The 13,388-nt window shown below is 53.0% G+C and overlaps 1 protein-coding gene across 1 annotated transcript in view; it reads right to left on the reverse strand.

The window, feature by feature from the left end:
- The window catches only part of Ppl (periplakin), a 48,786-nt gene that overhangs the window by 9,750 nt on the left and 25,648 nt on the right, over positions 1-13,388 (reverse strand). Inside the window, exons 3-17 of the mRNA XM_052759338.1 lie at positions 12,745-12,899; positions 11,996-12,116; positions 11,364-11,483; positions 11,240-11,281; positions 9,945-10,106; positions 9,754-9,861; positions 8,242-8,337; positions 6,105-6,227; positions 5,852-5,998; positions 4,873-5,024; positions 3,269-3,366; positions 2,920-3,077; positions 1,442-1,620; positions 1,234-1,372; positions 147-340 (exon numbers count right to left, since the gene is read on the reverse strand). Of these exons, the coding sequence (XP_052615298.1) occupies positions 147-340; positions 1,234-1,372; positions 1,442-1,620; positions 2,920-3,077; positions 3,269-3,366; positions 4,873-5,024; positions 5,852-5,998; positions 6,105-6,227; positions 8,242-8,337; positions 9,754-9,861; positions 9,945-10,106; positions 11,240-11,281; positions 11,364-11,483; positions 11,996-12,116; positions 12,745-12,899 (1,994 nt within the window). The remainder of the gene's footprint in view (positions 1-146; positions 341-1,233; positions 1,373-1,441; positions 1,621-2,919; positions 3,078-3,268; positions 3,367-4,872; positions 5,025-5,851; positions 5,999-6,104; positions 6,228-8,241; positions 8,338-9,753; positions 9,862-9,944; positions 10,107-11,239; positions 11,282-11,363; positions 11,484-11,995; positions 12,117-12,744; positions 12,900-13,388) is intronic.

Here is a 13,388-nt window from a genome sequence, read left to right on the forward strand (position 1 = left end):
AACATGCTTATGGGCATGCACACCACATGCACATACACCAGAGAATGGTCTTGGGTGACACCAGAGGATCCCCAGCTTAGTATCTCAAGGCAGGCTGGGCTAAGCCAGGCCCTTGCCCCAGCCCACTTTTCTGTGGTACCCCTCACCTGCGTTCCACCTGCTGGCTGAGGTTGTTGAAATGCTGATTCAGCTTGTGTACCTCAGCCTCCTGGCGCTCCAGGTCGGGGCAGTGCTCTTGGAAGCGGCTGGCCAGTGAGTTGGAGCACTGCTTGGCTGCCTGCAGGTTCTGTTCCACCTCACCCAGGAGGGACTTCTGGGCCTGCAGCTCAGAAGCCATGGCCTGCCAGATAGGCAAAGAGATAGCAGTGTCGTGGCCAGAGCTCCTGAGAGGCTGGCAACATCACTAGAGCACTGGGGCCTCCTGCTTTGGAAGGAGGTTCAGGCCTAGGAGCAGGAAGGATGACTCGGCCTCCACACTTATCAAATCTGGGCCACTTTTGCAATGTCCTTTTTCATTACAATAACGCTCTGAAAAAGTCACCTTCCGCAAACTGTTAAGGGGTAGCATCTGTGCCTGCCCTCCCCCAGCCACGAAGTCCTCACTGAGCCCAGTCTCTCTGGTCATGAAAAGGAGAACCGTTGCAGGCCACTGAGTGCCACAGTGCTCAGGCAGGTAAACCTGTGTCCTAGGCCACTAGTGTCAGTGGCTGTGGACCTGCCCAGAAGCTACAGGCCTGGGATGCTACATGTGCTTACCAGAGCTTCAGAAACCTGTTTTCCCCCATTGTGAAATACTGGCCTTAACCTCCCCCTAGGCTGGGGGCTGGAGAGATGGCTCAGTGGTTAAGAATATTAGCTGCTCTTCTAAAAGGCCCAGGTTTAATTCCCAGCACCCACATGGTGGCTCACAACCCTCTCTTGTAACTCTAGTCCTAGGGAGATCCAGTGTCCTCTTTGGCTTATGCAGACATCAGGCCGGTGTTGCACAGATTTATATCCGCAAAACACTCACACATATAAAATATAATAAATAATATAGTATAATAAATAAAACCTCCCCGGATGCACAGACCCTAGACACAGCCAAGAGAGATGCCACTGCCTATGTTTATAACTCCCAGCTCGACACACCAGACACTCCGAATCTTCAGGGTCCTCACACCCTCATCTGGTGATGGGCAGTTGTCCTGAGCCCAGAGAGAGGACTCCATGGTCCCCAGATTCTAGGTTTACCTCCAGCTCCTGCCTCTTGCTGTCCAACATGTGGCCACTTTCAGGCATCATGTCATCCTGGGTCAGCCGGTTCTCATGTGAAGCCAGCAGTTCCCTGCCCTGCTGCAGACTCTTCTCCAAGTGATTGGCCACGTCCACCCTAAGAACACAGGTCAGCATCATATGTGGGGCCCCACTGTGACTACCCTCCTGTCCAGCTGCCACCTACTTCTTCTGGGCTGCATCTAGCAGCTGGACCAGTCGTTCATATTTCTGGTTGGTATCTTCCATCCGGGTCCTCAGCAAGGGTGCCGTGCCGCTGCCCGGGAGGGCCTGCACAAATGCCTCACACTCGGCTGTGTGCTGTGTCTTCTCTGGCTCAATCTGTAGCAGCTCACTGGAAATGTTCTGTGGGGATCAAGACTGCCCAGGTCAACCACAGCCCTGCAGCTCTCTGCCCCCAAGGATTTGCCCTGGGACGGTGCGAGTGCCTGAGAAGGCCCACCTCCCTGGGGTGTCACTCTAGGGCCCAGTCACCAGCCCAGCGGTCTGTGTTTTTTTGTTTGTTTTTGTGTGTGGATGTGCACATACATGGGTGGGTATATGTGCCATGTATGGGAAACCAGAGGTCACTCTCAGGTGTTCCTTGGGAGCCATCTACCTTGTTTGGAGAGAGAGGAGAGGTGGGGTAGAGTGGGCATGTGGAGGCCAGAGGTCAATGCCAGGTCTTTCTTGATCACTATCTTGTCTTCTAAGACAGGGTCTCTCACTGAGAACAGTGTGTACTGATCGGCCAGACTTACTGGCGAGCAAGCTTCACCCAAAGTCAGATTTACAGACAAGTGCAACCAGGCTAGGATTTTTTTTACCCAGATGCTGGGGATCTGAACTCAGGTCCTCATGCTTGTGTGCAGGCACTTTGTAAACTGAGCCTCTCTTGCACCTTGTTTTTTTTGGGGGGGGGATAATTATTCTGCCTATCTTTTTAGCATGACTTAAGACAGGGGTTCTTTTTTATTTTTTAAAGATTTTAGACAGCCTGCCAGGCAGATACTGTGAAGTACCCATCCCATGACTCCACAGAACTTGGGAAGGGATCCTGTGTCCCTGTGCCTCTGCCTCTTACCCCTGTGCCAGGCACCAGAGATCACCGAATTTATCTGAACTCTTACCTCTCTCTAAAACAAGGGTGAAGACCCTACCACAAAGTTGTCAGGCAGAGAAGGATGTGAACGTAGGTGGGGATAAATAGAGAGAGACATCTGCATCTTGCCTGATAGTTGCAGTGCTCAGATGAGGCCCATTTTACTTTGGAAAGTCAGGCCTGGTTTCAGAAGCCTACCTAGCTCAGGGCAAGCAGAAGTGAACCGGACCTGCAGTTCCACAGCCCGCATACCCGTTGCCCACAGCCTCACTCAGCAGGTACCAGTTAGGATTCCAGTTCCTGCTATCATTATTATGGCCATGATCTCAGGCTGAAAAGTCTTCCAGAAGCAGTACCAGGTCACATCTGGGGGCATGGCCAAGTACCAGAACAGGACATCTATTTGGAGCCTGATCCTTGGGACAGCCCCCCTCCCCACATCCCCGTTACCTCCATAATTATCCTGCACTTGCTTTGAATGTCCCAATATGCCATAGAGGTAGAACCTTGAGCAGGAGCCCCAGAGAGCCAAGGGCCCAACCTGAGCCCCAGCCTGGTAATACCTTGAGGTCCTTGGCCCGCTCAGCACTATCCTCTATTGCCCGTCCCTGCTCAAGCGGTGGCCGTAGGATCCCTGTGATGGCCTTTTCCTGTCGGGCCAGGTCACTGGCCACCTTGTCCAGGCCAGCTAGCAGCTGTCGCCCCTGCAGATCAGAGGCATCTGTCGGAGAGAAGACAAGTCAGGGATGAGAGTGAGGAGCATGAGGCCCCGAGAGCCAGCTGGGACCGTGGGCTGGCCTGGCCTCCCTCTCTCAGGCCTCTAGCAGACATCTGTCACCCATGCACAGCACAGAGTCTAGTCCATCCCCTCTTCCATGTCCCTGACCCCTTGCAGGAAGCCCTGGTACCCACCTCCGGGGTTCTCTGTCCTTAGCACCTCATGCCTCTGCTGGAGTGTGTGCTTGCTTCCAGCCGCCTTCTGCCGCACGCTCCGGTACTGGCTGCCTAGGCTGTGAGAACAGGAATGTACTGGGGACCCAGGCCTCATACCACCCTCCTTCCAGGTCCCCAGCCTGGGCTGGACGACAGCCCATGGGAGCCAAGCAGCTCTCTGGAGGGTTTTGAAAAGTCAAAAGTACTGTGTGGGGCTGACAAGATGGCTCAGTAGGTAGAGGTGCTTGCTACCAAGCCGAGATGACCTGAGTTTGATCCCCAGAACCTACATGGTGGAAAGAGGGAACCAACTCTAGCAAGTTGCCCTCTGACCTCCATCCATGTGCTGCCCCAAGCACATGTGCCCCCTCCCCAATAAGTAATATAATAAAAGTACCATGGGAGCCACTGCGACAAGGTCTGGGAAGATTCTCTTCTGCCTTTGTCCTTTCCCCCTCTCCATTACCTTTCATTGCAAACCCTGCTACCTAAAACCATCTGTTCACCAGTGCTCTCCAGTGTGACCTCCAAGGGGGCAGTGCACAGTAGGCGCTTGATAAATGTCTGGGAGATGAATAAATAAAGGTGTTCCCTTGAGTCTGCTCACTGAGCAAAGAGTGCTCAAGTGACTGAATGACTTGCCACCAGATACTGCCATCAAGGGGCCAGGGCCCAGCAAGGCCAAAACACAGATCTTAGCAAAAGGAAGTGTCAAAAGAGCTTGAAGACAGAGAGGAAGGGTGGGAACCCTACCAAGTCTGCAAGATGAGGGCTGCAATCAGTGTAGCAGCTCACAGCAGGATGATCAAGACTTGCAAAGGGCCAGAGGTACTAAGAGAAAATGCTTGCTATACTGGCCCTCAGCCAGACATCCAGTTCAGCAAGCCAGTCTAAGCTACCACTCTTCCTGGAACCTTCTAGGGAGGCCAGGACAAGAGGTATTGTTGGGGGATACTGGATCACATTGTGAACCTTGAGTTTGCATTTACATTAATTAAATAAAATTAACCTTGGGTCAGGAGGCTGAATTAGCAACTAGTTGACAGAAAGTGATCATAGAGCATCAGAGGGCATCTGGAAGAGATAGAGAGACGCACCGGAAGTAGCAGGGAGGGATTTGGAGCGGGGCAGCTTTTTTTTTTTCCCCAGCAGTACAGAAGGATGCTCTCATTTGGAGATGCCAGCAAGGAGAGAAGGTTAGCTACTTGCTCCTCAGCCTCTCTGAGCTAGCAGGTTTTCACCCCAGCCTTTGAATCTCAAGTCTTATTTATAAGTAGAATGATAGAGACTTAGTTAAAGCTCCCTTTAGTGGCAGCAACAGAGCTGGTGCCTATGGGAACAGTATTCCCGCCAGGATGCGTTCTGAGCAGCCAGGCCACTGCCAGAGAAGCAGGTAGGTAACTACGGAGTCTCAATTGCTGACTGAAATAGCAGTAGATTAAGGCACAGTCACTGTGCCAAAGATAAAACAACAAGGTATCAGTCACACCCTACTGTCCACTGAGAGAACGCCCAGGGTTGTAATAGGAGAGACCTGCGCAGCCCAGGTATGGGTCCACTCTCATGCCTCCTTGTGCCTGTACCTGTCAGCCAGAGCCAAGGCCTCGGGGTCGGTGGGGGGAATGATGAAGCAGACGGCCGGGGCAGTCAGCTTCTTCCCGGTGCTATCTGTCAGCTCCCAGCTCTCCCCATTGTTCTTCTGTAGCTTGTAGCTGTAGCCCCGAGAGATCAGGCCCTGGTGGGACAGACAGGTTAAGATTCACCTCAGAGCTGGAAGCCTAGTCTCCCTCTGCCTCATTGCCCTCTGAACTCTTAGACACAGGAGTCTTAGCCCACCTGTTACTCAGGCCACAGGGTGAAATGCAGCCAGCAAGAGGGAGAGCACTGTGGACTGCCAGCTCAGCACCAATCTCTATATCAACCTCAGTTTTGTTCCTTTTGGGGACAAGGGCTTGTGTAACCTTGGCTAGCTTCAAATTCACTATGCAGCCGAGGATACTTTGCACTCGGGACCCTCCTGCCTCTACTCTCAGAGTGCTGAGCGTACAAGTGTGTGCATCATCCATGCCTGCAGATGTTTCCGCCGTGCAGATGATTGAACTCCAGGACCTTGTGCTTGCTAGATCAGTGTTCTACTCACCAAGCTACATCCCCAGCCCCTCAGTTTCCCTTTGGGGAGCCATCACTACCCATCCCTAGTCCAAGTGGCACACCCCTTCTATATTCCAGTCTCCAGATGGACACATGGTTGAGGCCTGGCCAATGAGAAGCTGACATTCCCCAGCCACAGGGACTGCTTAGAGGTGGCTCACATTACAAAGTGGGCCAATGAGGGGCTTCCCCAGGACTCGAGCTAGAATGGCTAGGATGGTTGAGCTGATAAGATAAAGATAGGGCAGTGTGGGCAGGGAGAGAGCATAGGGGGAGCATATCTATCCCCAGGTGAAAGTGGACAGAGAGTGACATCCATGGGAGATGATTGTTTGAGGCCCTAGGTCTAGCTATTCCTAAGACTTGTGTGCTGTAGGTCCAGGTTGCCTGGGGTTCCAGGTAGTCACTGACCTGGTCACCCTCAAAGTCGCAGAGAGCCTCCACAGGAATGGGCTTGAGTGGCGTTTCACGGCGGTACTTGAGTGGCACCACCTGCTGCCCTCGCCTCTGCAGCCCCCGCACCACATCCTCATACTTGTCCAGAGCTTTCTCTTGGTCCTGTAAGAGCAGCACAGGGCCAGGTAAGGCCAGCTTCCATGCCCCAGGAGGGAAGGCACTGGATGGGGTCTGCTCAGGTCTCTGGCAGGGTCCCGCTGCCACTCACATCCAGGTCCCGCAGCAGCAGCTCTATCTGATACCGATCCTTGAAGTCAGGGCTGTATTTCTGGTTCAAGTCCGAGTCCACCTTGCGAAGCAGCTCCTGAGCATCCTTCATGTCTTTGTGGTACTGGGGGAGACCCAAGGATACCGTCATAGGTGGAAAGCTACCACAAGTATCTTGACTTCTGGCTATGGCTTCATGCTTATCCCCTAGGTGGGCCCGGGCCTCCCGCTCACCCTAAATCTAAGATGTGACCTGTTTGAGCCGTGGGACACTTCAGCCTGTCTCCCCAGGGTCTCACAGGGAGGAAGCTGGCTCCCCAACATCCCACTTCTATATTGTGTTCCTTTAGATGCTAGTAAGTTCAGGCTTCTCTCTGTGTTCTGGGAACACTCTAACAATACAGTCACATGTAAACCTTCAGCTGAGGACCCTCGATATGGCAGATACCTTACAACATCTCACCCAGTGGAACCACTGTATACTCCATGGGTTTGGCACACTAACAAAATCACCCAACCATGCATTTCCCAGAAGCTATCTGCACCGTTAAGCAGCACCTAATCATACTTTAATTCTAAGCCTGGCTAGCTGCTTCCTCTTCTTGTTCTGGAAAGTTCCCTTGCCCATTCATTGGTCTATCAGATCTTGACTCACTTATTTCTAGCTGTCCCCTGGGCTGAACACTCGGACTGCTGCCTTAAGTAGGACTTTTGGATCTTTGTGAAATCCCATATGGCTCAGACACTCCAACAAGAGTGTCTGCTGAGTTCAAGTTTCAATCTTGAGACCTCAAATCAAACAGGCTTGGTGGTGCTGTCATCCTAGCCACTCAGAAGACTGAGGCAGGAGGATCACAAGTTTAAGTTTACCTGGGCTACAGTGAGTTCAAGTTTGCCACTTTGTAAGACTGTCTCCAAACAAAAGGTAAAGGAAGGCTGGGGATATAGCCCAGAGAAAGCCTTGCCTGGCTAGTGTGAGGCCCCAGGTTTGACCTCTGGTACTGGGGAAGTGTGAGGAAGCCCCTACATTTTAACAGTCACCTACAGCTCTTATTAGAAACACACAGACCCATGAAAATGCCAGTTTCTATGGCTAGATGGGTATGTAAACAGGTGCCCCCCCCAGACAATAGGCAGCTGCTTGATACGGAACAAAGTGCAGAAACTTGCTACACCGAGGTGAGTGCCAGGACACCGTGCTCAGTGAGAAAAGCTAGAACAAGAGGCATGGTCCCTGTATCCTTACGCCCACTCTGGCTAATGCCCAGCAAATCAAGGCAGGGAGTGGGTCAGAGGTCATCAGGGGCTGGGGGAAGGAAGCAAGTGCTGGGTCCTCAGTTTCTGTTTGGCTGATGGGAGAGTTGAGGAAACAGGGTGAGGTTGTCCTGTATTGTGAATGTAGCAACTGGTAAAGTGGTGAAAATGAGCTGGGATTAGCAGGGCTACTCAAGAGGCTGATGCAGGAGAATTGTTGAGAGTTTGAGTTCAAGGACAGTCTGGGCTATATATATTGTCTCAAAAAGGTGGGGGTAGAAATGTTAGTTTTCTTGAAAGGGGGCTAAAATGGAAAGTTTTATGTTTTGTATACACACATACACACACACACACACACACACACACACACACACACACACACACACATTGTTGTTTGTTTGTTTGTTTTTCTAGACAGGGTTTCTCCGTGTAGTTTTGGTGCCTGTCCTAGATCTCGCTCTGTAGACCAGACTGGCCTCGAACTCACAGAGATCCGCCTGCCTCTGCCTCCCGAATGCTGGAATTAAAGGTGTGTGCCACCACCGCCCGGCAAGTTTTGTGTTTTGTATAACTCAGCAAAATTAAACCCAACAGGTGGAGTGGAGGCAGGAGGATTGGGAGTCAAGTTCATAGATAATGGTTAGCCTGGGCTACATGGGTTCCTATGTCAAACAATCAAAGCCTTGGTCTAGTGAGGTCACTTGGTAGGTAAAAGTACCCATGGCATTGGCACGATGACCTGGGTTCAGTTCCCTGACCCCACGGCGGAGGGACAAGAACTCACTCGTGGAAAGCTGTCCTCTGACCTCCATATGCATTCAAGAGGCCCCGCACACACCCAGGAACTCCCAAACCCTCTCACGCTCCTGGAGCCAGGCAGGTACCTGGTGGTAGTCCTCCATGTACTTCAGGTGGCTCTCCTCACAGATGAGTAGGTTCAGGTAACCTTTCCACTCCGCGTGCACTGCCTCCATGTGTGCCTGCCAGGGAGATGAGAGAACCATTGCTGCCGCCCAGGCACCTGGGACGCCAAGAGAGGGACTGGTAGGAATCCAGGTGGGGAGGGTAGAGAAAGGGGGGCTCCCTCCCAGGTGAAGACCCCCGCCAAGGTAGCCAGCTCCTGTTCAGATGGAACAAAGATGGGGACATACTGAAAAGCCAAGGAGGTTTACTGCATACAACCAAGATGGGGGCTGTGTCTACTCAAAGTGCTGCCTTTAACCAATTCACACAGAGGGCTGTGGCTCCACCGTAGAATACTGCCCATTAGGCACAAAGCCCTGGGTTCCATCCCCAGAATCATATAAACACTAGGAATGGCAGCACACACCTGTAATCCCAGTACTGGAGAGGCAGGAGCGGGTGTGTGTGTGTGTGTGTGTCAGAAGTTCAAGGTAATCCTGCCATCCTCGGCTATATAGTAAGTTCATGGCTAGCCTGGGCTACATGAAACTAAGTGTAGAATAATTCCATAACGGAATAAGAATAAATTTAGTAATGGGAATGCTTGCCTAGCATGTTCTAGGCCTGGGGTCCCATCCCCAGCACTGTAAAAGAAAACATCTTCTGTAGGTGGATGCCCAGAGCAGTACCTTCTGGGCTCTCTCCACCTGGACCACTTGGAAATAGGGTAAAGACTGGGCTGACTGAAGATTGCAAGGTGAAATCATGGTGGAATTAGGTCCTTGAAAGGGAGAGGAAACAGCTGGTATGGTGGTCAGGACTCAGGAGGGTGAATAAGGCAGGGGGATCTAGAGTTATAGCCTAGGCTAGGCATGTGACACACACCTTTAATCTCAGCACTTGGGAGGCAGAAGCAGGTGGATCTCTATGGGTTTGAGATCAGCCAAGGCTACACAGTGAGGAGAGAGAGAGAGAGAGAGAGAGAGAGAGAGAGAGAGAGAGAGAGAGAGAGAGAGGAGAGGAGACAGGAGGCAGGCAGAGAGACACAGAGAGAGAGTGAGTTTGAGGCTAGCCTGGGCTACATAGGGAGACTGTCTCAACAGAAAAAAGGAAGAAAAGACACAGACAGGCAGAAGAAAAGAGCAAGAAGTTGCCGGCAGAGGTAGGAGAGGTCCAGTTCCCGAACGAAGGAGAGAGGACCAGGCAGGGATGGAAGAGATGGGGAGATCTGAGGAGTGCAGCTCTGGCCACACCCGGGACTCACACTTCAGCCTAGATCTGTGAGCACATGTGACAGTCTGCATGGCAGCCTCAGAAAACAAACCTGGGCCACATCCAGGCAAAAGTTGGCAGCCCAGGCAGAGCTTGGAAGAGTACCAAGGCAGCCGGGGAAACAGAGACAGGAGGCTCAGTGGTCATGGGGTGCAGCTAGGAGCGCCCAGCTGGAGCAGAGACACCCCTAGAGTGAGCACCCTCTCCTGAGGCACACGCACCTCGATGGAGTTCCTCCCTGGGTGCTCGGCCGCCAGCAGCTGGTCGCCCTCAGTGTGCAGCTTGTTGATTCTTTCTTCTTTGGCCTCCAGGTTCCGGTTGATGAAATTCTGCCAGGAAGCAGTTGTGGGGTCAGCACCTGGCCCGAGAGCCCCGTGTCCCACTCCAGAACTGCACCTGGCCTTGCGCCCACCTCATACTGGCGCCGGCGGCTGGGGTAGTCGAGGTTGCGGTCACTCCAGTCATACTGCATGCGGCCCTTGGCCTGCTGGTCCAGCCAGTACAGCTCGTTGGTGCAGCGTTGCATGTAGTCCTGCAAGGAGCTCAGGTGCTGCTGCCGTGCCTGTGACGCTGCCTGTGGGATGAGCGAGCGTAAGGTGAAGACAGTGCCAGGGCCTGGCTCGGCGTCCCTGCCCACCTCTCTCAGGGCCCAGCTCCGCCATTCCCCAGCCAGGCCCCTTTGGATGAGTCCCGGATCCTCTGAAACACTCATTCCCAAGTGTTCAATGGAGCACCAACTGGATGTGTAGCACGCTTTTGGGCAGTGAACGAAGGGAAAAGATATCCCTGGGGCTGATGTCGCCTTGAAGCTTCAGTTTGCCATCTGTAAAGTGCTCACCCAGAGGGCACAGGGACTGGCACATAGCTGGCATTCCATAAGGAGCAGCTGTATCTTCTACGTTTGTTTTTTTTTTATCATTATTTATTATTTATTTCTTCTCTTGAGACAGGGCTCATGTAGCTTAGGCTGGCCTCAAACTTGCTATGTAGCTGAGGATGACCCTGAACTCCTGATCCTCTTGCCTCTTCTTCCAAGTGCTAGGATGACAGGTGTGCACTATCATGCCTGATTTTATTTGGTGATAGGGATGGAACCCAGGGCTTCGTGCCTGCTAGGCAAGCACTCTACAAACCAAGCTACATCTCAGCCCCTTATGATTATGTTCAGAGGAGCATCTGAAACCTCTGAGGGCAAAGAAGGGTTAGGGAAGACTGGGAGGTTTGTAATTCATTCTGTAGAATAAGAACAATGATGCCCGGCGGTGGTGGCATACACTTTTAATCCCAGTACTCGGAGGCAGAGGCAAGCGGATCTCTGAGTTTGTGGCCAGCCTGGTCTACAGAGTGAGTTCTAAGACAGCCAGGGCTACACAGAGAAACCCTATCTCAAAAACAAAACAACAGTAAAAGAACAATGACAAGCATTCACACATTCATACATGCAAGCACATGTGCACACAAGCCTGGAGCATGCTCTAGAAAGTGCATGGCATCTACTCGGCATGTAGTAATGCTGCCTAAAGAATTGAGTAGGGCTAAGTGTCGCCCCATTGGTCGAGTGTTCACCTAGAATGCACGGAGCCCTGGCTTCCACCCCAGTACCTCACGGACTGCTATGGTGACAGTGGAGCACAGTGTCACCTTTAGAAGATCATGGTGTCCCAAGCCCCCCACCCCTGTCCTCTCCCACGCCCCAGGGCTTCTCACCAGCAACTTCTGATACTTGGCTTGGAGTTCGCTGTTCTGCTCCTGTGGGTAGAGCCAAGGAATGAAGTTAGACCAAGTGTGCCCCTCTCTGCCCCATACCTCCAAGTCTCTACCACGTACACACCTTGTCCTTGGCCAGGTGGGGCCCAATGGCTTTGACTTCATTGTGGAAGATGTTGTGTTGTTCCACCTGGCTGTCCACCAGAGGAAGGTCAGTCCCAAAGCCCTGGCTGCTCAGCTTGTCCTGGTGGGTCGAGGGAGAGACACCAGGGAGAAATGTGGGCTGGGGGCAGACTTCAACCTAGCCCACAGGAGCCTGGGCTGTTGACCCCGGCTGAATGAGTGCATTTCCCCTCACTTTTTCTGGAGTGAGTGGTGGCAGGCATCTATCTGGACCACTGCTGATGCTCATGCCTTAATCTCATAGTGACCTGTGGGACCCTGGTCGCTGTTTTCATTTTACAGGTAGACAGGTGAGGGGAAAGTCCCTTTCCCGGGGTCACACTACTAACAGTGGCTGAGACATGCCACAAAGCCACCCAGCTGTGGCTGCCACAAGCTTTGCCAGTCTGCCCACATAGTCTTGCTAGGACACCAACGAGCTAGGCATGAGGGGCAGAGCTGGCAGGGAATGAGGTCTGACGTGTGACTCCAGGCTGGGCACTGTCCTCTGAGCCCCACTCCTCTCGTCACGCAATGGTGACCCCGACTCAGCAGGGCCGAGGTGCTGTGAGATGACCCTGCCCCAGGCCGTACCAGCTTCTCCTCCACCAGGGCAGCCCAGTTGACCTTCGGGTCGGCCTCCTTCACTGCCAGGCTGTACATCTGCTTGTGTTTGCCCCGTAGGTTGGTTACGCGATCTTTCAGCTGGCGGATGCTGCGTGGGGGGGTAAGCTACCATGTTAGTGGGACTTGCCCAGATGATCACTATGTAAGCCCTAGCGGGGCCTTGGGTCTCAGCTTGGGCTTCACATCAGTGACCTAGAGACGGGGACAGTGGCCTTGGGCACCAGACTGCCTCTGAATCGTGTTGTTCATCCTGTCCACTTCCCCCAGCCTTCCCTCTCTGTTTTCTGAGGGGCTACTCTAGAAGGTTTTGGAAGAAATAGGCAAGACCACTGTTCACTGAAGCACATGCCCAGCACAGGCACAGGCAGGGGTGTGTCACATACAGACAAGCACAGGGAGCATATGGGACACGGGAAGACCCCTGACCATAGAGGGTGGGCGCTGGTTCGCCCATGTTGAACTGCAGTGTGGGCCATAAGCTCAGGAGATACAAAGACCATGGAGTCCTGAAGCAGTGGGCACATCAACTCCCAAAGCCTCAGTCCCCACCTTGTCGGTAAGTATAACTTGAGGCCTCTAGTACACATGTTTGATGTCTACCTGCGCTGTGTACACCTTGCAGTGGAGAGCGGTCCTGAGAGCTGGAGAGTGCCAGCCCTCCTGCCTGGAGCACAGCCTCGCATGCCCCCTGGGGACCACACACAGAAGGGACTTACTCCTCAGCGATCATGTCCCCCTGTGGGTGCTTCATGTGCTTGGCGATGGCCGCATCCGCCTCCAGCACGTACAGCAGTTTCTCTGATTCAGAAACCTTCTGTAGGGCTGTGTCCTGGTGCTCAGGGTGCTGCCCCTCTTGCAGCCGGGCCAAGTCCTGAGAAGGAAAAGAAAGGATAATATTGGAGACTCAGAGTCTGTAATGATACCATAGGGCTTGGCTTTGTCCAGATTGTCACTCAGCAAACACAGCTGGGCACCAAGACACCGGGGTGAATGGTCCCACTGGAACCTAGGCATGGCTCTGTCTGCCTGGTGTTCATAGCCCAAGCTTGGAGACCTCCTGCAAGGCAAGCTACAGAAAGCTCACAGGCACCAGAGAGGGAACAAGGGGATACACTTTAGCTCCAGCTCAGGGAAGCCCCTCTGAGGCGCTGACGTAATCTGGGATGAAGGATCGAAGGGAAGGTATGTTCTAGGAAAAGGGAACAGGCCGTGCAAAGGTCCTGAGGAAAGACAGAGAGCAAGTCATGATGGAGGCACCAGTGAGAGGCTATTTGGCTGGAGGCAGTGGCGAGAGGAAAGCCAGAGCAGAGTGAGGGCTGTTCACATGATCTGGGGACCCAGAGCACAGGACTCCAAGGAA

The sequence above is a fragment of the Peromyscus californicus genome, unplaced genomic scaffold (assembly GCF_007827085.1).
Source record: "Peromyscus californicus insignis strain IS unplaced genomic scaffold, ASM782708v3 Scaffold_3__1_contigs__length_106647218, whole genome shotgun sequence".
NCBI classification, from domain to species: domain Eukaryota; kingdom Metazoa; phylum Chordata; class Mammalia; order Rodentia; family Cricetidae; genus Peromyscus; species Peromyscus californicus.